Source organism: Pantherophis guttatus, chromosome 1 (genome assembly GCF_059756535.1).
Source record: "Pantherophis guttatus breed Tessera chromosome 1, ASM5975653v1, whole genome shotgun sequence".
Taxonomy (NCBI): domain Eukaryota; kingdom Metazoa; phylum Chordata; class Lepidosauria; order Squamata; family Colubridae; genus Pantherophis; species Pantherophis guttatus.
The window spans coordinates 348,347,823-348,370,071 of NC_142063.1; the positions used below are offsets into that span (position 1 = coordinate 348,347,823).

At 48.6% G+C, this 22,249-nt stretch overlaps 1 protein-coding gene across 2 annotated transcripts; it reads left to right on the forward strand.

Moving 5' to 3' along the window:
- The first annotated feature begins 10,484 nt into the window (after positions 1-10,484).
- LOC117658812 (dehydrogenase/reductase SDR family member 13-like) lies at positions 10,485-21,014 on the forward strand. 2 transcript variants are annotated; one of them, XM_060682302.2, is made up of 5 exons: positions 10,485-10,620; positions 13,024-13,142; positions 16,068-16,191; positions 17,312-17,623; positions 20,623-21,014. In XM_060682302.2, the coding sequence occupies exons 1-5, from the start codon at positions 10,485-10,487 to the stop codon at positions 20,880-20,882; spliced, it is 951 nt and encodes a 316-aa protein (XP_060538285.2). In that variant the 3' UTR covers positions 20,883-21,014. The 2 variants fall into 2 exon arrangements, with proteins under 2 accessions (XP_060538285.2, XP_087746742.1); XM_087890616.1 differs by lacking the exon at positions 20,623-21,014 and adding an exon at positions 18,797-19,222.
- Positions 21,015-22,249: the final 1,235 nt, after the last annotated feature.

Below are 22,249 nucleotides of genomic sequence, written 5' to 3' on the forward strand. Positions count from 1 at the left end.
GGCGCCGTTGCAGCCTAATGTCCCGGACACCACAGATGAGTTGCTCAAGCAACGCATTGTCCAAGTCGCTATAGTCGCAATGGGTTGCGGCTTTCCTCAGGCTGGCCATGTATGCGCTGACCGGTTCTCCCTCTTGCTGAACGCGCTGTCTGAGTTGGTATCGTTGCACGAACTTGGAGGGCACGGGAGCATAGTGAGCCCGGAGCGTGGCCATCAGGGTGTCCCAGGAAACGGTCTGGACCGGCGTTGGCTCGCACAGTGACTCTGCCATCTCGAACACGTCCGGTCCACAGTGGCTTAGGAAGAGGGCCCTCTTCCGATTAGCGGATAGCCCTTGCATGTCGCTGGCTTCGAGCGAGCATTCGAACCTCGTCAGGTACGAGACCCATTTTTCGCGGGTCGGATCGAAAGGCTTGGGCGGAACGTAGGCAGACATGTTCAGAATGCCTCCTGTAGTTCGCCTCATCGCCTAGCTGAAGCTCGTGGTCTCACTGGTTCGCTTCTTGTGACCTCAATCCCACCTTCGTCGCCATTGAAGTGGTTCAGGAATAACAAGAGGCACAACCAAGCAAGTGACAACAGCTCTTTAATTTACAGTGAGACTTCAGCAAAACTCAGAGGCTGCAGCCCTCCTTATATACAATCCTGGAGGGACTGTCAGCCAATCAGAAACATAGGCAGGTTTGAATTTCCCACTTAAAAGTATCAATACATAACACTAAGCAATAGCCTTCATACTTTTGTATATTTATACAAAGTCAGCTTATTGCCCCCACAACTGGGTCCTCAATTTACCTACCTTAGAAAGGATGGAAGGCTGAGTCAACCTTGAGCCTGGTGAGATTCGAACCTGCAGTAATTGCAGGCAGCTGGTCTTAATAACAGGGTGCTTTTAACCACTGTACTACCAAGGCTGCTTGATATAAAAGCACTTAGACCGAAATTAAAGCCCAACCACATACCCTATTGGTACTATTGGGCTGAACTAGCTAGGAATAGGGAATCGCTAACAGAACAAAACCTAACCAACAATGAGGATAAAAAGGAAGGAAAAATTATGGCACCTCTGCTAAGTAAACCAGTACCCGGGAGACAGAGGGCCCAACTTGAGTACATCCTCACACACACACCCTTCTCGGCCTCTGACTTAGTAATTTGGAAGAAAGATGCCCCTGCCTTCAGGGCAGATCCCCAAACACTTATTAGGACCCTAAAAGCAATAATAGCTACCCATAACCCAGCATGGGGGGACATGAACCAATTACTGCATGTCTTCCTAACAAAGGATGAATTACTAAAATTATTTGCGAAGACTGACCAAATTGCAAAACGACCACTTATATTGGCCCCGGGCCAAGCTGACCAGGCACGGGTCATTTGACCACTAGAGTGGCCTGATTGGGACTATAACGATGATAACCACAGGGACACATACACCAGGGCAAAAGAAAATTTAATGGAAGCTTTGGAGGAAATCGGAAAGAAACCCTTAAATTGGTCAGAATTCCAACGGGTTATTTATTAGAGCCTTGGTAGTACAGTGGTCTAAGGCACCCTGTTATTAAGACCAGCTGCCTGCAATTACTGCAGGTTCGAATCTCGCCAGGCTCAAGGTTGACTCAGCCTTCCATCCTTTCTAAGGTAGGTAAATTGAGGACCCAGTTTGTGGGGGCAATAAGCTGACTTTGCATAAATATACAAAAGGATGAAGGCTATTGCTTAGCGCATTGTAAGCCGCCCTGAGTCTCTGGAGAAGGGCGGCATATAAATCAAATTTTTTAAAAAATTATTATTATTATTATTATTATTATTATTATTATTATTATTATTATTATTATTATTATTTATTAAATTTGTATACCGCCCTTCTCCTGAAGGACTCAGGGCGGTGAACAGCCAAGATTAAAATACATACAATATAAAAATTAAAATAAGTTAAAACAGAATTAGATCAGTTTGGCTTCCCCAAATTTTAAAACCCTTTGCCCATAAAATAACCCATTAAAATTTTAAGCCAGCCCGGCTTGCTGAAATAAGAAAGTCTTCAAAGCTCGGCGGAAAGTACAGAGGTCCGGGATCAGTCGTATTCCTGGGGGTAGCTCGTTCCAGAGGGCAGGTGCCCCCACAGAGAAGGCTCTCCCCCTGGGGGTCGTCAGTCGACATTGCTTGACCGACGGCACCCTGAGGAGACCCTCTCTGTGGGAGCGCATTGACCGGTGGGAGATTATCGGTGACAGAAGGTGGTCTCGTAAATACCCGGGCCCTAAGCCCGGGAACCAATACCTTGAAGCGCACCAGGAAGACCACCGGAAGCCAGTGAAGCTCGCGCAGGAGAGGTGTTACATGGGAGCACCATGTCGCCCCCATAATTACCAGCGCGGCTGAACTCTGGACCAGCTGGAGCCTCCAGGTGCTCCTCAAGGGGAGCCCCATGTAGAGAGCATTGCAGTAGTCCAGGCGAGAGGTGACGAGGGCATGAGTGACCATGCATAAGGAGTCCCAATCCAGAAAGGGACGCAACTGGCGTATCAGGCGAACCTGATTAAAAGCCCCCCTGGCCACGGCCGTCACATGCTCTTCTAAAGACAGCCGTGCATCCAGGAGGACGCCCAAGTTACGAGCCCTCTCCGTGGGGGCCAATGTCTCGCCCCCAATAGTCAGCGATGGCACCAGCTGGCTATATCGGGATGCCACAGCCACAGCCACTCGGTGTTGGAGGGGTTGAGTCGGAGCCTGTTCCTCCCCATCCAGACCCGCACGGCCTCCAGGCACCGGGACATCATTTCAAGGGTTATCCAAAGAGACCAAGAGAACCCAGAAGGCATCTTTCAGAGGCAGCTGCGACTTATGCCCATCTAGATCTTAGCTGCCAGAAGGACCAGAGGATATTAGCCTCTGCCTTCGTTGACCAATCCACTCAAGATATTAAAGATCATTTTCACAGAATAGTGTCCAACTGGTCATCCTTAGACATATCGGAATTGCGTCGAATCGCCAACTTCATTTATGACCAGAGGGACAAACTAAAGGAGGAGGAAAAGGAGAAAAAAGAAACTGAGAAAGAAAAAGAAAGAGACGGGAGGAGGAAGACATAAAGACAGGAAGAACTGCAAATATTCACAGCCATGCATAACTATGCAAAGCCCCCGCAAAGGCGATTTAATCCTAATAAACGCTTATGCTGGAGGTGTGACAAGTCGAAGAATCCCCCATATGCTTATTGGCACGGCTTTAAATGTGGAGAATCAGGACACTTGAGCCGGTACTGTAGTCAACACCTCTACCACCACCAGTGTCGGGGACCATCCAGGAATGATAGGCAGAGAAACGATTTTTTTTACGCTGCCGAACATGGAAATAACTATCATAGAAATGCACCCTCGGCACCATTTCCTAGGAACCGTCCCTCCTGTAACAACGAATGGGACGATTCGGACACTCATGATTGGAGACCGGAAACAGATCCACACGACTTAGGACTCGGGAAAGAGGATAGTGAGTTTACAGCCATGTTTCAAGGGCTTGCGATTCCCCTACGAAATGGCCCAGAAGGTGAACCCATGATTTCCTTCCTCATAGCCGGCACGAAATATGAATGCCTAGTTGAAACCGGAGCAACGGGTTCTCTAATTACTAAGCCGCCCCACAAAAATTCCTTGCTACTAGGAGCCCAAGACAACATAATGGGGGTAGGGGGGAAAACCATTCCAATTTAATTTAATTTAATTAATCATATTTCTATGCCGCCCAACTCCCAAGGGACTCTGGGTGGCTTACAACAGAAATAATCAGGGCTATTAGGAAACAAGAGAACTCACGCCAGGACATGCCAGGAAAGAAACTATCGAAACAGGAATAACGAACCAAAGGGATAATCAGTTCAGGGCAAAGAAGGAGGATTTAATCAGTAGCCCGATCAATCTGACCAGAGCTAAGATGGGCGTGAGGGCTTAATCGATAACATGATTAGCTTAGAGTGAAAGTCAAAGCAATAAAACATAGGAAGGACAGGAACACACGCCCAGATACGCATTGAACCAAAACCTCACCCAGCATTAAGTAAATCAAAAAAACTAGAATAAGAAAACACAAGTCGATCAGCGAGCACACACACAAAAGAACAACAGAAAACAAAGAACTTCCATTGTAAAATAGAGTATAAAAATGTATGCTTATCTCATATCGATGTCGGCTCACCCAGGAACGCTGGTCCTCACCACGGCTAGATCGGACTTCCTGAAAAATAAAGAAACCTCGCTTTTACTCAGCTTGCTTCCATCTCAATTTCTTTCGCTACGCAGATAACGCTCCACCAGGTGAGTGACGCTCTCCGCGCCGGGAAATTCTAACCCGAAGGAGAAGCCTTGGAAAAATCCAACAAGCACTATACCAATGAAGAAGAAATATATATAACAGCTCTCAAAAGAAACTGTTAGATATCAAGTAACAGTTCAAATAAGCCAATCAGGAATTAGTCCTGAGAGCGGGAAATTTGGAGGCACGTCAGTGGCTGCAGCCAGGGACAGCTCCTTCCTATATAAAGGGCTGCCCGGGCTAGAATAACCATTGCTGTTTCTGGAGTTAAATAAAAGAGTTACAGTTACATTGTGTCGAGTCTTCCTTCAATCGCCCACGATTTAACATTGGTGACGAAGGTGGGATCTGAAGGAACAGGACTGCACATCAATCTCCAAGCAATCATCAGCCACCCATCCGATCCACTGCATAATACCGGTCAGATCATCGGCTATCGTGATGTCTGCAATCACATCGCCCGCTCCATTCAACCCAACTGGGGAAGATTGGGAAGCTTACATGGAGCGATTCTATATGTTCATGGAGGCGAACGATCTGCTGAGCTTATCAGAGCAGAGAAAGAGGGCCCTTTTTCTCACCCATTGCGGCCCGGCACTGTTTAAAATGGCAAAGGCACTCGCCGCCCCAGCCGATCTGAAGACCATGACCTGGACAACGCTGCAGGAAATACTCAAGGCACACTACGCACCGCAAGCATCATCCCTGGTAAGAAGGCATGAGTTTTACCGGAGGGACCAAAGAGAGGGAGAGATGATCAGTGCGTTCGTGGCGACCTTGCGAGAAATAGCTGCCGCATGCGATTTCCTGAACCTAGAAGAGGCCATGCGGGACCGTCTAGTACTGGGACTGAGGGACCTCACATTACAGAGTAGGTTGCTGGCCCAGCCTCAAATTACATTCAAGGAGGTCTTGGAAGAAGCATCCGCGACCGAAGCTTCCCAGAAATTGGCGGCGGCTATGAAGAAAATGAAAAGCGGGCCCCCCGTAAAGGAGGAGATGGCTGTGCACTATGAACGAGCGGAATCGGGTTTGGAGGAAGAGGACGAGGAGGATGAAGTCCATCACCTTCGAGCCGATCGTAAGGAGGGACAACAGGGGAAGAGAGAGGCCTGGTGCTCGGGATGCGAAGGGAACCACCCGAGAGCCGAATGCAGATTTCGGGACGCTATCTGCCAAAGATGCGAAAAGAAGGGGCACATAGCGAGGGTCTGCAGGGCATCCCAGCCAGCCTCCAGGAGGACCAGACCCCCCCGATCTCCAACGAACAACAGAAAGTTCCAGACAAGTGAGAAGAGACAACCGTTTGGGCAAGGACAAAGAAACGATGACCACCGGGCGGATCGAGGCGAGACCCATCAAACCATCGTGATCGGCCATGCCAGTGCGGGAAGAGCAAATAAGATGGCGGCGACAGTCTTGATCGAGGGGAGACCCTACAAAATGGAGGTGGACTCGGGATCCAGCCTATCGATGGTATCCTGAACAATCAAGAAGCTCCTGCCACACATCACAGCCCGCGACCTCAAACGACAGCACCTCACGCTCATCGACTACCAAGGGAACCAAATCCCTGTGGTAGGCATTGGCAAGTTCAACGTCGCCTACAAGACATTCAAAGCCACGCTACCCCTCACGATTGTGGACAGAGACAGGCCCAGCCTGCTGGGCATGGAGTGGTTCGAGCCACTGGGGCTAGCCATCACCGGCATCGATCACATCGGAAACAACACCTGGGAGGAGGACCTGATGAGGGAGTTCGCAGAGGTGTTTAACAACGAGCTAGGCACGTACAAAGGGTCCCCAATCTCATTCAATTTAGACCCCCAGGTAGCCCCAATCCGAATCAAACCCCGGAGAGTCCCTTTTGCACTACAGCCAAAAATAGACGAACAAATAGATAAACTGGTCGCGCAGGGAGTTTTAGAGCCAATAGACCACGCGAGATGGGAAACCCCCATCGTGACACCGATTAAACCTGACGGGTCAGTATGCTTGTGCGGAGACTATAAAAGTACATTAAATAAGGCGCTCCAACAAAGCGCATACCCTGTACCAGTAGTCCAACACCTCTTGCATTCCTTGGGGAGGGGAAGAATCTTCGCAAAATTGGACTTAGCACAAGCATACCACCTGCTGCCCATAGATGAAGCCACCGCGGAAGCACAAACCATCGTTACACACAGGGGCGCATTCAAATGTAAGAGACTGCAATTTGGGGTGAGCGTAGCGCCCGGGCTGTTCCAAAGCCTGATGGAACGACTCCTACAGGGAATCGAAGGAGTCGTCCCATATTTTGACGATGTATTAATATCAGCAAGGGACACGGCTCAATTGAAGCAGCGACTGAGGGAGGTGCTGACAAGGTTCCAGAAAATGGGGCTCAAAGTTAAAAGGGACAAGTGCCAACTAGCAGAGACTCAGGTCGAGTTCCTGGGATACTTGTTAGATGAGTCAGGAATTAGACAGACCCCCGGAAAGCTGAGAGCGATCAAGGAAGCACCTACCCCAAAAAATAAAACCGAACTGCAGGCATTTTTGGGGTTGCTTAACTTTTATAATATCTTCCTACTGCAGAAAACTACCACTGCTGAACCACTTCACCGGCTGCTGGACAGGAAGGCAGAATGGAAATGGGGGGAGCGAGAGAGGAAAGTGTTCGAAGACATAAAGAATCTCTTAACTTCGGATAGAATTTTGGTGCAATACAGCGGGACATTACCAATAAGACTAACTTGCGATGCATCCCCTTTTGGCATCGGAGCTGTATTGAGCCACAAGATGCCAAACGGAACAGAGGCCCCCATTGCATTTTTCTCCCTGACTTTGTCAAAACCCAAACAGAACTATAGCCAATTGGACAAAGAGGCGCTAGCCGCAGTAGCCGGAATAAAAAGGTTCCATGAGTATCTCTACGGTCGGAGTTTCGAACTAATAACTGACCACAAGCCATCATAGCAGGGGACAAACCAACACCCCCCGTTTTGTCGCCCAGAATGCTAAGATGGGTGGAATTCCTGGCGGCCTACGATTACACACTGCTCCACCACCCGGGGAAATCAATCGACCATGCAGACGCCCTCAGCAGGTGCCCACTCCCAGAAACGGGGGAGGATCCAGCGCCAGCGATGACCACGCTGCTAATCGAGATGATGGAGGAAGCCCAAATATCTGCAGCCAACATCGCAAGGGCCACCTCGAAGGACAAAATACTGGCGCGAATTTTAAATTGGATCTGGAAGGGGTGGCCGGAAGAAAAAGACATAAGCACAGAGTTCCTGCCATACAAACGGAGGCAAAATGAACTGTCGGGACTAAGGGGGTGCGTGTTGTGGGGGGATAGAGTCGTTGTTCCAAACACACTAAGACAACAGACACTCAGATTACTCCACGATGGGCACCCGGGGATTGTGAGGATGAAAGCTCTGGCCAGAAGCTACGTGTGGTGGCCCGGGATGGACAAGGAAATCGAGACGTGGGTGTCCTCCTGCGCTAACTGCCAAGAGTCGAGGGCGGCACCAAACTCAGCCCCCATCCACGACTGGGAAAACCCGGGAACACCATGGGCCAGATTGCACATCGACTTCGCAGGGCCTTGCAAAGGGAATACATTCCTAGTCATCATGGACGCGTATTCAAAGTGGCTCGAAGTAGTACTCATGACAACGACCACAGCAGACGCAGTGATTAAAGTATTGAGACGCCTATTCGCCACACATGGAATTCCCGACCTCATAGTTTCTGACAACAGACCACCATTCACATCAAACACCTTCGAGATGTTCCTCGCTGACCAAGGAATAAGGCACGTGTTATCCGCCCCGAAAAAACCATCGACGAACGGTCTTGCGGAACGGATGGTGAGATCTACAAAGGAGACGCTCATGAGATTAGGCCCAGGGGACATTCAGGCCAAATTAGATAAACTATTAGCCATCCAGCACATTACACCAAGCGCCACGACCCACCGAAGCCCAGCAGAATTATTAATGGGCCGTAAGATGAGATCCCCTCTGGACAGACTGCACCCGCAGTACAGCACAGAGAAGCCAACCGACTCCACGAGCAGAATCCGGGAGTTCCAGCCAGGGGACAGAGTATACACAAAAAACCTGAGCAGAAACCCACTCTGGGTACCAGCAACAATAACCCAGGTGACGGGGCCCCTGTCCTACCGGATCCAAACAACAGATGGCCAGCACTGGAAAAGGCACAGCTCAGAGGAAGATTAACGAGAGTCGAGAGTGAACCCCAGCACAACAACCAGAGGGAAGGAAAAGACAAGCAAGCAGTACCAGAGCGGGCCAATACACAAACGCCAGGTCTGGACATGCCAAACACCAGCCTGGAAGAAGATAACAGCGGGCACGTACCTGAGACCACGGAGGAGGTGACAGGCGCCGAAAGGAGCCGGAGGGGACAGCCAAGTAAAGCGGGAGAAGGAGGCAAATCCACGCCAGAGACCGAGTTCGAGAGAGTTCCGGAGCCCACACAGAGAGAGCGGCAGACCTCAACCTCTCAACCCGAAGGCACCGTGACGACTGAACTGCGCAGGTCCGGTCGAACCTCCAAACGACCCGCCTACTTACGCGACTACATAACATAAGAGACCCCGGACTGGCGGACACTGAACTAGGGGGGAGGAGTGTTAGATATCAAATAACAGTTCAAATAAGCCAATCAGGAATTAGTCCTGAGAGCGGGAAATTTGGAGGCACGTCAGTGGTTGCAGCCGGGGACAGCTCCTTCCTATATAAAGGGCTGCCCGGGGTAGAATAGCCATTGCTGTTTCTGGAATTAAATAAAAGAGTTACAGTTACATTGTGTCGAGTCTTCCTTCAATCGCCCACGATTTAACAGAAACCAGGATGAATAAGACAAAAAGGACAAATATAAAAAGTGGAAAGAGAGGCACATAACTAAGGCAGAGTATCAGCAAATAGCCGAGCCTGCAGTGATGAAGTCAGGAAAGCTAAGGCTCAAAATGATCTCAGAATGTGACAAAAGTCAAACAAAACAAAACAAAAACTTCTTTCAGCATGTAAAAAACAAGAAAAAGGTCAAGGAAATGATTGCTCCATCAATGGGAGAAAATGGCAAGAAGGTGACAAGCAACAGGGAGAAAGCAGAACATTTTTTGCGTCCATCTTTACACAAAGGGGAAAAACCAGTCCAACCTATCAAAAATACCACCATAAAAAACAGATTAGGAACACAAGTTAAAATAGGGAAGAAAATGGTAAGTGAGCACCTGTCCACCCTAGGTGGGTTCAAATCACCAGGACGGGATGGATTACAGCCCAAGGTCCTGAAGGACCTGGCAGACGAGATCTCAGAACCACTGAACTGTATCTTTCCAAGATCCTGGAGCACCGGGGAACTGCCAGAGGACTGGAAAAGAGCTGATGTGGTTCCCATCTTCAAAAAGGGGGAAAAATGAAGCCAGGAAACTACAGACCTACCAGCCTGACCTCAATCCCTGGGAAGATTCTGGAAAAGATAATCAAGCAACGAAGCCAAGATGGGTTTGTCAAAAACAGATCATGCCAGAGAAATTTGATTGCTAGAAGATTCCAAGGTCCCTTCCAACTCTGGTATTCTCTTCTGTTCTTTCAGTCGGATCCCCTGTTCAGGCAGAAACCCCTATATACCACTTTAGACAAATGGCTGTCCAGTCTCTCCTTAAAAACCTCCAGTGATGGAGACCCACAGCTTCTGGAGGGAAGCCCTTCCACGGATGAGTTCTTCTCCCTAGAATGAAATTGCTCCCTAGATCTCCCCCTGAGGAGCCAGCCTTGCCTTGCCTTGCCTTGCCTTATGCCATATCTTTCTCTCCTTCCTTCCTCCTCATTCCTTCTTTCCTTGCTTTTTTCCTTTCCTTCCCCCATCCCTCTCTCCTTCTCCTTCCTCCCTCCCTCCCTCTCTCTCCTCCCTTCCTTCCCCAGGGGGGACGAGTGGAGGGCGAAAGGGCGACAGGCTGCGGGTGGCCGGGGACACACCCACCCACCGCGCTTCGGACGCAGGACTGGAGACCATCAGGAGAGCGAGAGGTTGGCAGAACAGCGGGCAGCCGTGGGCGTCCCAGGCAGGAGCGGGGCGGGGCGGGGGCGGGGCGGGGTCCTGGGAGATAAAAAGGGAAGGGGGGCTGCGGGGCCAGCGGACTTCGGGCCATGGAGGCGTTGGGGGCGCTGGGGGCGGGAGCGGCGCTGCTGCTGGGGCTCTACGCGCTGCTCTACTACAACTTCGTGGCGGCCACCCGGTGCAGGAACGCGGTCAGCCTGCGGGGCAAGACGGTGCTCATCACAGGTCAGCTGGGGGGGGAAGGGAGGATCTGGGGGGGCATTGCCTTCCTTCCTTCCTTCCTTCCTTCCTTCCTTCCTTCCTTCCTTCCTTCCTTCCTTCCATAAGCCCCCCCCCTCCCACCTCAGTGGCTCCGCGCAGGATCAGAATCCCGGAGCAAAAGCGCAGCGCGACCGTCGAAGTCCGCGCAGATTCTGCCCCATGCAGGTCCTGCTTGCCCCAAAGGCGCTTCAGAGGCAGCCGAGAAAGTCCGGCCAAAAAAGCCCCTCGGGAAGAAACCGGCTGAGAACTGACCCGGGAGGCTCCGCAGATGCCAGCCGTCCTGGGGCTTCCCCGGACCCCCGGCCAGGAAGGGAGGACGGAGGGTGCGGAAGAGCGGGGGGGGGGAGGGCTGGGCTGGGCTGGCGGAGACCCTGCTTGGACCAGCTAGGGGAGCCTCGGAAGGACGAAGGGAATAGCAGAGCTGGAAGGGACTTGGAGGTCCTCTAGCCCAACCCTCCTGCTCCAACCCTATACCAGGGGTGTCCAACTTTTGGAATTTTAAGACTTGTGGACTTCAACCCCAGAATTCCCCAGCCAGCCAAGTTGGACACTCCCACCACTCCAGAAAAAGGGCTCTCCAGTCTCTTCTTTCAAACCTTCACTGATGGAGCCCCCTCCCCCAATGGTTTCCAGAGGCAAACTCTTGCAGTGGACTAGAAGACCTCCAGGTGCCTTTTGAATGGAATGGATGGAATGGGAATAGAACAGAACAGAACAGAACAGAACAAGGAGTAGAGTAGAGTAGAGTAGAATAAGGAGTAGAGTAGAATAGAATAGAATAAGGAGTAGAGTAGAGTAGAGTAGAGTAGAATAAGGAGTAGAGTAGAATTGAATAGAATAAGGAGTAGAGTAGAGTAGAGTAGAGTAGAGTAGAGTAGAGTAGAGTAGAGTAGAGTAGAGTAGAGTAGAGTAGAGTAGAGTAGGCAAAAGAGGAGGTGGAGTTGCATCATATGTCAGAGGTCACTTGCAGAAATCCAAGGGTGAAAACCTCCTAGGATCATGTTGTGGGTCGACACGAAAGGAAAAACGGAGGACATGGTCATAGGTGTGTAATACAGGGCACCCAACCAAGCAGAAGAAACAGATGGACTTTTTGCTAGTCAATTAACAAACAAAACAAAATTGAACGTAGATAAGAGCAAGGTAGGAAAAACCGACTGTATAGGTGTAGACTAGGTGGAACTGGCTTAATGCCAGTAACTGCAAGAGGGAGTCACTGGAGGCTTTGAAAAAGAGACTGGACAACTATTTGTCTGAAATGATATAGGGTCTTTCCTGCTGAAGCAGGGGGTTGGACTAGAAGACCTCTGGGGTGCCTTTTGAATGGAATGGATGGAATGGGAATGGGAATGGGAATAGAACAGAACAGAATAGAATAAGCTAATAATAGGGCATAGGTCATAATCATAGTTACAATCATTAATCATAAGTTACAAACAGTGGATAAATCATAAGAAAGCAATAGGGGAAGATAGTAGGAAAGATGAGAAAAAATAAGGAATCAGAGAGTTCTGTGGGAATTAGGTGTTCAGCTGAGTGATGGTACGGGGGGGGGATGGGGATGGGGGGCGACGACTGTATCTGGTTGTTTTGACATGCAATGCTCTATAGCGGCATCCTGAGGGGAGGAGTTGCAAGAGTTTAGGTCCAGGATGTGAGGGGTCTGTAGATATTTTCTCAGCCTGCCTTCTCACCCGTGCAGCGCACAGGTCCTTAAGGCAAGATAGGCTGGTTGTGATTGGTTTTTTCTGCAGTCCTCACTATCCGTTGAAGTCTGCACCTGCCCTGTGTCGCTGCTGTGCCAAACCAGACAGTTCTGGAGGTGCAGATGACGGGCTCGATAATTCCTCTGTTGCAGAGTTGCATTCTTTTAATTCTGGGAGTTGAAGTCCACCCATCATAAAGTTTCCAAGGTTGAGAAACACTGCCAAACAAATGCTTCACTGTGTAACGCCACAAAAACTGCAGGCACACAGATGCAGTCACAACTCCTGGGTCCCCGTCTGCTGCGCCTTGGTAGTGCAGCAGACTAAAGTGCTGTTAAGTAGCACCAGCTGCCTGCAATTACTGCAAGTTCAAATCTCACCAGGCTCAAGGTTGACTCAGCCTTCCATCCTTCCGAGGTAGGTAAAATGAGGTCCCGGATTGTGGGGGCAATAAGATGACTTTGTATAAAAAAGAACAGCGCTTAGGGGGGCCTGAAAGCCCTACTAAATAGGTATATACAAAAGTATGAAGGCTATTGCTTAACGCATTGTAAGCCGCCCTGAGTCTCCGGAGAAGGGCGGCATATAAATTGAACCAATAAATAAATAAATAAATAAAGACTGTGTGATCTCGGTGAATCCTTTCTCTTCCCTTTCCTAGGGGGAAATTCAGGGATCGGGAAGGTCACTGCGGTGGATCTGGCCCGGAGAGGGGCCCGTGTCATCCTGGCATGCCGTGACAAAGTGAGAGGAGAATCTGCCATGTACGACATCAGACGGGTAAGCGCCTGCCGCGCGGTTCTCTCCGTCCCTCCGTTCTTCTGCATCCAGGTGTTTTCCTGATTATTTTTATTCATTTATTTAGCATATGGCATCTAAAGAGATCATGAAATCCCTGATATACAACACAGATAAAACACACTATACACACAAACACAAATGTATGTTTAGTTATTGTAAAACCATGATAAAATCGCCATAATATGGCGCCATAGAGTCACAATGGGATTGATATTATACAGGTAATCCTCAACTTCATTTAGTGATTGTTCGAAGTTTGAAGGCACTTATGACCGTTTTTCATATTTATGACCATTGCAGCATCCCAATGGTCTTGGGATCAAAATTCAGATACTTGGCAACAGACTCATATTTATGACGATTTCAGTATCCTGGAATCATGCAATCACCTTTTGTGACCCGTGACAAGCAAAGTCAATAGGGAAGCTAGATTCACTTAACAACCATGTTATTAACTGCAATCATTTACTTAACAACTGTGGGAAGAAAGGTTGTAAAATAGGGCAAAATTCACTTAACAGCTGTCTCCCTTAGCAACAGATATTTGGGGCTCAATTATTCATATAAGTCAAGGACTACCTGTATATATAATAGCTGGACAATACAATAGACGAGACAAAATGTTAGAGTAAAATCATAGTAACTTCCTTCCGAGGTGGGTAAAATGAGGAGCCGGATTGTTGGGGGCTGATTCTGTAAACCGCTCAGAGAGGGCTGGGCAGGGACTGTGAGGCGGTATCTAAGTCTAAGGGCTATTGCTAAATATGGCGCCATAGACTCGCAATGGATAGATATTATAATTCGATATCTGAGGGAAGCTAATCATCTAACTGCATCTGTGATCACTGTGATGAGATCATCCCAGCTGCCTTGACATTTCCTAGGAGACATTTTTGGACTAAATTGTTATTGTTTGTTGCTGTCCAGGAATTGTGCAGCAGCTGCCCAGATGAAGTCGGACACACTAACACAAAATTGTGTGTGGATAGATAGATAGATAGATAGATAGATAGATAGATAGATGAAAGATTATAGAGATATGGATGATAGAGATAGATATAATTCAAATTTATATCAGTCTTTCTCATCATCCAGAAAGAAAGAACACAAGATAGTCAGCAACTTAGGAACATTCATGAGGTAAATCAAACAGCAAACAGAGCCCACAGAAGAAAAAGGCGGGAAAAAAAGGGAACCCCCCCCCCTTTACACCCCAGCAACTAATCATAGCATAGATTGTCTCATGCAGGGCCAGAACTCTCCAACCAATCAATTACCACTGTTCCAGCTACTCCATTCAACATCCCAACAGTTCCGATGCGCCTCAGTTGCATTGCGGACTCTCGGCCGTTCCCCACTTAAAGAGCTTTGCCTTATTTCTGGCATGGCTTGTCCAGGTTCTATTCTAACTAGCTAACAGATTAACAGAGTTGGAATTTGGAATGGAGCTTGGCGGTCATGTAGTCCAAACCTCTGCCCAAGCAGGAGACCCTACACCATTTCTGATCGATGGCAGTCCAGTCTCTTCTCGAAAGCCTCCAGTGAAGGAAGCTCCCACAACTTCCGAAGGCAACTTTGTTCCATTGGTTGATTGCTCTCACTTTTGGAAAAAATCTCCTTATTTCCAGGTTGAATCTCTCCTTGTTCAGTTTCCATCCATTATTCCATCCATTATTCAGGGGGCTCCATATTTTTCGAGGCAGCCCCATTCCTGGAGGTGGTTTTGTTGGATCTGGGTCAGGCAACTGTGCAGCAATTGTCCAAATGAAAACAGAGACACTGACACGAACTTGTAGTTTTATTTAAATAAAGAAATATGTTTAACATCTATATCTACAGCAGACAAGATAGTCAGCAACACAGGAACATCATGAGGTAAATTACACAGTAAACAACACCCAGAAGAAAAAGGCGGGAAAAAGGGAGACTCAGCCAATCTCACTGTACACATGTTGTACTCTGACAATAAAGGTTTGAATTTGAATTTGGAAACTCCCCCTTCATACTTACAGCAACCAATCATAGCGTAGATTGCCTCATGCAGGGCCAGTTCCGATGCAGCCCAGTCGCATTGCGAACTCTTGGCTGTTCCCCACTTAAAGAGCTTTGCCTTGAATTCTGTCACAACCTCTCCTGGTTCTACTCTAACTAACTAACAGATTAAGGAACAGATTAACAGAGTTGGAAGGGAGCTTGGAGGTCATCTAGTCCAACCCCCTGCCCAAACAGGAGACCCTACATCATTTTTGACCGATGGCAGTCCAGACTCTTCTTCAAAGCCTCCAGTGATGAAGCTCCTACAAGTTCCGAAGGGTGGATTGGAGTGTTCCCTGGGTGGATTGTCCTCACTGTCAGAAAGTTCCTCGTCATTTCTAGGTTGCTTCTCTCCTTGATCAGTTACCATCCGTTGCTTTTTTCCCTGCTTTCAACGGCTTTGGAGAATAGATTGACCCCCTCTTCTTTGGGACAGCTCCTTATAATTAAACAAATCACTGCAGCTGTTTTGTGATTCATGTGGTTGTTATGTGAATCCGGCTCCCCGCATTGACTTGGTTTGTCGGAATCCTCTTGGGATGATGATCACATGGCCTCATGACACGCCACCATGGTTAATATATGCTGGTTGCCAAGTGTTTGAATTTTGATCACGTGACCCCTGGGGATGCAACGAAGGATGTAAGTGTGAGGACCGCAAAAAATCATTTTTTTCAGTCGCATTGTAACTTTGAATGATCACTAAACAAATGGTTGTAAGTCGAGGACTGCCAGTATTGTTTTATTATGCACCACCCAGAGAGATTGCACATAGAGGAGCAGACCTACGCAGAAGGTGAATCAACTGGGATCAGCCTTGGAAGCCACACCGGATCCCGAGGCTCAGGATTCCTTCTGCTCCTTTTCCAGGAAAGTGGGAACTCGGAGGTGATCCTGATGATCCTTGATCTGGGCAGCCTGAACTCCGTGCGAGCTTTTGCGCAGAACTTCTTAAAATCGGAGCCCCGTCTGGACATCCTCATCAACAACGCAGGTGGGGGGAGAGCAGACCCTCCCCGGGGTTTCCAGGGGGGGAAGGAAGGGGGAAGATTCTGGCTGTCTCTGGCATTTCTTATTCCTTTGGGGATTTGGCCATAACTTGAGAAGCCGCTCTCTCCCATTTGTGGTAGTTCGTTTTTTCTGTATACAGCCTTATTATTTTTATGAGTAACTCAAGGCAGCAAACAGATCCAACACTATTTCCTCCTCCTATTTTCCTGTAAACAACAATCCTGTGAGGTGGGCTGGGCTGAGAATGATGGATGGGCCCAGAGTCACCCAGCTGACTTTCTTGCCTAAGGCTAGAACTCCACATCTCCTAGTGTTTGGTCCAAAGTTCCCCAGTCGGCTTTCAAAAAACCTTTGTTGCAGCAGTCGTTAATTGAACCATTTTTTCACTACGGGGTGTTTTTGCTGAAAAATGGAAAAAACTATGTTTTTTGACAAAAATGTAACTCACAGTCACATGACTGCAGGACACGTTGCTAAGTGAAGGCCAGTTGCCAAGCATCTAAAATGTGGTCATGTGACCAGAGGTGGGATTCAGCCGGTTCTGTCCGGTTTGGGCGAGCCGGTAGTGGCGACTGCGGGAGGCTTTGCCCACCCGCCTGGACGTAATGCGTGAGCAACGAGCATGCATGGAAGGCCGTGCGCATGCGCAGAGGGGGCACGTGCGAGTGAAATGCATTTGCGCGCTCACATTTGCGAACCGGTAGGGAAGGTAAGTGAATCCCACCTCTGCATGTGATCCTAAGGGGAACCAGGTGATAATACCTTTTGAAGGTCTATTGTAACTTCAAATGATCACGAAATGATCTACTGTAAACTGAGGACAACCTATAATCCACTTACTTGGTGTGCTGTGGTGGCGCAGTGGTTAGAGTGCAGTACTGCAGGCTACTTCTGCTGACTGCCGGCTGCCTGCAATTTGGCAGTTCGAATCTCACAAGGCTCAAGGTCGACTCAGCCTTCTGTCTTTCCAAGGTCAGTAAAACGAGGACCCAGATTGTTGGGGGGCAACAGGCTGACTCTGTAAACCGCTTAGAGAGGGCTGGAAAGCACTGTGAAGCGGTATTTAAGGCTAAGTGCTGTTGCTATTGCTGCTTTTCTGGCAGGAATTCTTAAGGATGGCCAAACCGCCGATGGCTTTGACCGGGCCTTCCAGGTCAACCACTTGGGTCATTTCCTGCTGACCCACCTGCTCCTGGACCGGCTGAAGCACTGCGCTCCAAGCCGGATCATAATTGTGTCCTCATTTTCGCACATCTTTGGGAAGATCGACTTTCACTCCACTAACAAACCGAACAAGTGGATGATGGAAGGCACAGAATCATATTTTAACAGCAAACTAGCCAATGTTCTCCATGTCAGAGAGTTGGCCAAGCGGCTGAAAGGAACCAACGTTACCTGCTATGCGGTTGATCCAGGTGAGTGGAAATTTGGCGCCCCAGATGGAGCAACCAGATCCAGATATTCCTTTAAGTCCTGTTTTTTTTACTTCCTTTTGCTCTTCAATAGAAAACCAGCATTCCTGCCAGTGCAACAGTCCAGGTGAAGACTTTTCACCCTGCATTATTAGAATTATTTTCACCCTGCATTATTAAAAATTGTGATAGGCTGAAGGAAAGATTTGTTCAGAAGGACTGAGCTACATTTCTCTCTCTTTCTGGCGCCTTCCAGCCCATCCTGGGCACGGAGGATCCTGGCAGCCGGTTATCATGGCCTGAAACAGGGGCAGGATTGTTCCTGTGCCATCCGAGGCCCTGGAATTGCTGGGGTGAGGGTAGGGAAGGTCTGCTCCTATCCCCCTACTCCCCGTTGATGATTGCAGATGCTAACCATGGGCAACCTAGATTTCTATCATATGGAAGCAACCCCGGCAGCAAGAAAGGCCATAAAATGGGGTAAAATTCACTTTGCAGCAAACATTTTAGGCTCGATTGTGGTTGTAAGTCTAGGGCTATACCTGTACATGCCAATTGCCAAGCATCCTAATTTTGATCACGTGACCAAGGGGCTGCTGCAGTGGTCATAACTGTGAAAATCAGTCATAAGTCATAAGCCCCAGCAAGAACCCAGCCTGCAAGCAGGATTGGGCCAGGTCCTCAAGGGTTAGCTTTTTGGGCTTAACTGTGGCCATAAGTCAAGGACCATCTATAACATTCTTCATTGGAATGTATTAGCCATCCAGTTGTGTGTTGTTATGTGTCCAACAACACACACACTAACACACATACATATATACACTATTTTAACCAAGTGAGGGAACAGACAGAAGATCATTATGAAATATTATCCATTTGAATCTATTAGCCATCCAAAGGCAGTGGACTCAGCATGCAGATGGGCACGCGCACACACATACACACACACACACACACACACACACACACACACTTCCTTTGCATCATCGCCCACTCCCTTCAGCATTTTGTCTTCCAAAAAATATTTAGAAGTTGCCCCAAGGCTGCCAAAAGGGCAACAGGATTATGCGAAGGATTTATTTGAGATCTCCTCCTCCTCCTCCTTTTGGGTCACCCTAGAAGGTTCTTCCTTCCATCCTGGGCCGTTCACACAAACAAACTTTCTTTTCCTTTCAGGAGTTGTTAGAACCGAAATCAACTGCTCCTTTCCACGGTGGGCATTTTGGTTGGTTTGGTTCCTCATGGTGCTCGGCCGAGATTGTGACGTGGGTGCCCAGACCTCCATCTACTGTGCCACCGAGGAAGGCATCGAGAGGCTGAGCGGGCAGTATTTTGTGGACTGCCGGCCGAAGATGACCAGCTGGCCAAGAAGCTCTGGGAATTCAGCGAGAGGCTGCTGGGACTGACCGCTTAAGATGGGAAGGGACAGAGATGGAGTTTCGGGTAACCGAAAGCTGGGAGATCCGGGAGATCTCCCGGGAGATCCAGCTGCAGGGAATCTGGAAACTACTCAGAGCTTGTGGTGTGGCTGAGACAAGCAATGAATTTTGTCGTGATTTGCCCAATGTCGGGCATAACAAATAAAGAAACAAACTCCATCAAGTCGTTGGCAGTGGTGGGTTGCTCCACATTTGCACCGGTTCACAAGAACCAATAGTAAAAATTTGTAGTAGTTACGAGAACTGGTAATAATATTGGCTGGCCATGCCCCCGAACCGGTCCCCGGCCCGGTTGCCACTCGCTTACCCCGCCCACCTCATCAGAGTCTTTTTTTTTAATTTTTAAAAGCATTTTTTCCTACAACCCCTTCGGCCAAAAATATGCTTTTAAAAGTAAAAAAAAAAAAAGCCTCTGATGATCCCGCAGCTTAGCTGAGATCGTCAGAGGCTTTTCAAAGCATTGTTTTCTGCAACCTCTTAAAGTTGTAGAAAAAATGCTTTTAAAAGTAAAAAAAAAAACAAGTTTGCCACGCCCACCCAGTCACATTACCCCACCACCAAGCCACGCCCACAAAATAAGCCACGCCCACAGAACCAGTAGTAAAAAAATTTAGAACCCACCCCTGGTCGTTGGTCTCTCTCTTCTCCATCAGTGCAAGAAGGGAGGGATGGTTTGCCAAGAGGAGGAGGAGGAGTAAGGTTTAGGGTTTCTTGAGAGGAGGGAGGAAGGAAGGAAGAGGAGGAGGAGGAAGAGAAAGAGGAGGGAGAGGAAGGGGAAGGGGAAGGGGAAAAGAGGGGAGGAGGAAGAGAAGGAGGAAGACTGGGGTCCTTGGTGCCCTCTGAGCTTGGTGGTTTCCTTGCAGACATTTCATGAGTCAAGTAGGTAACATCATCAGTGTTAGAAGGGAGTGGGGTTTGTCCTCTGTGGTTTTCTTCTTGGTGGTTTCTTGATGAGGCTGCTATTTACTCGAAAGCCGTTCGGGAGATAAGCAGGGAGCAGACCCTGTTCCTTCTAGCACTGACGTGGCTTGCTTCCCAAAACAAGATACTAAAGGTAGTCCTTGACTTATGACCAAGATTGGGACCAGATTTTCCCTGCTCCTAAGCAACCTGGTTGTTAAGCGAGCCATGCCTGGTATTTCAATCCTTTTTTAAAAAAATTGATTTATATGCCGCCCTTCTCCGGAGACTCAGGGCGGCTTACAATGCGTTACGCAATAGCCTTCATACAAAAGTATATTTGTACAAAGTACAAAAAGTATATTTATACAAAGTCAGCTTACTGCCCCCACAATCCGGGTCCTCATTTTACCTACCTTAGAAAGGATGGAAGGCTGAGTCAACCTTGAGCCTGGTGAGATTTGAACTTGCAGTAATTGCAGGCAGCTGGTGTTACTTAACAGCACTTTAGTAGCACCAGCTGCCTGCAATTACTGCAAGTTCAAATCTCACCAGGCTCAAGCTTGACTCAGCCTTCCATCCTTTCTTCCATCTGGGTCACCCCGGATGGTGCTTCTTTCTATCCCGGGCCCATTCCCACCACCAACTCTCCTTTGCTTTCAGGAGCTGTTAAAACCGAAATCAACCGCTCCTTTCCATGGTGGATATTTTCGTCCCTTTGGTTCATGAGGCTGTTTGTCCGAGATTGTGACGCGGGTGCCCAGACCTCCATCTACTGCGCCACCGAGGAGGGCATCGAGAGGCTGAGCGGGCGGTATTTTGTGGACTGCCAGCCCAATGTGCCCTCGCCACAGGCCCGCGATGACCAGCTGGCCAAGAAGCTCTGGGAATTCAGCGAGAGGCTGCTGGGACTGACCGCTTAAGACGGGAAGGGACCGAGACGGAGTTTGGGGTAACCGAAAGCTGGCATCCCATTAACCCGGGAGATCCAACTGCAGGAGTTGTGGTGTGGCTGAGACAAACGTTGAATTTCTGAGAAGTTTAAAAACAGGAAAGAACGGTGAGGTTTGTTGTGGTGAGCTGGCCGTAAGAATCTTTCAAATAAACAAACCCCATCGAGTCTCTCTTTTCTCACCAGTATTAGGGGTTTCCCAAGAGGAGGGGGGAGGAGGAGGAGGAAGGCTGTGGGGTCCTTGGTGCCTTCTGAGCTTGGTGGTTTCCTTGCAGACATTTCATGAGCCATTTAGGTAACATCATCAGTGTTAGAAGGGAGTGGGGTTTCTTGAGAGGAGGGAGGAAGGAAGGAAGGAAGAGGAGGAGGAGGAAGAGAAAGGAGGGGGAGGAAGGGGAAGGAGAAAAGAGGGGAGGAGGAAGAGGAGGAGGAAGACTGGGGTCCTTGGTGCTCTCTGAGCTTGGTGGTTTCCTTGCAGACATTTCATGACCCATTTAGGTAACATCATCAGTGTTAGAAGGGAGTGGGGTTTGTCCTCTGTGGTTTTCTTCTTGGTGGCTTCTTGATGAGGCTGCTATTTACTCGAAAGCCGTTCGGGAGATAAGCAGGGAGCAGACCCTGTTCCTTCTAGCACTGACGTGGCTTGCTTCCCAAAACAAGATACTAAAGGTAGTCCTTGACTTATGACCAAGATTGGGACCAGATTTTCCCTGCTCCTAAGCAACCTGGTTGTTAAGCGAGCCATGCCTGGTATTTCAATCCTTTTTTAAAAAAATTGATTTATATGCCGCCCTTCTCCGGAGACTCAGGGCGGCTTACAATGCGTTACGCAATAGCCTTCATACAAAAGTATATTTGTACAAAGTACAAAAAGTATATTTATACAAAGTCAGCTTACTGCCCCCACAATCCGGGTCCTCATTTTACCTACCTTAGAAAGGATGGAAGGCTGAGTCAACCTTGAGCCTGGTGAGATTTGAACTTGCAGTAATTGCAGGCAGCTGGTGTTAATAACACTGTTAATAACAGTGCTTTAGTCTGCTGCGCCACCAGGGCTCTTTTCACCCTTGTTGTTAAACAAATCACTGCAGTTCACTGAATCCTGCGGTCAGTAAGTGAATCTGGCTTCCCCCTCTTGACTTGGTTTACCAGAAACCGGCTGGAAAGGTCTGTTCTGTCCCCGTCTCACACACGCACACAAACAGATATCCAGGGGTTAAATAAAACTGGCAGACAACAAATTCTTTCGATAAGAGGATTGGCAGCAACCCAGTAGCTGCTTGCCAAGAACTTTACTCATAAAGGGAGGGGTTGCTCCTCCGACAGATAAACCCAAAC

Coding starts and splice junctions, on each gene's coding strand:
- LOC117658812 (XM_060682302.2), top strand. CDS start 10,485: ATGGAGGCGTTGGGGGCGCTGGGGGCGGGAGCGGCGCTGCTGCTGGGG. Junction 10,621..13,023: donor CAAGACGGTGCTCATCACAG/GTCAGCTGGGGG, acceptor TCCCTTTCCTAG/GGGGAAATTCAGGGATCGGG. Junction 17,624..20,622: donor CTGCTATGCGGTTGATCCAG/GTGAGTGGAAAT, acceptor CTTTGCTTTCAG/GAGCTGTTAAAACCGAAATC.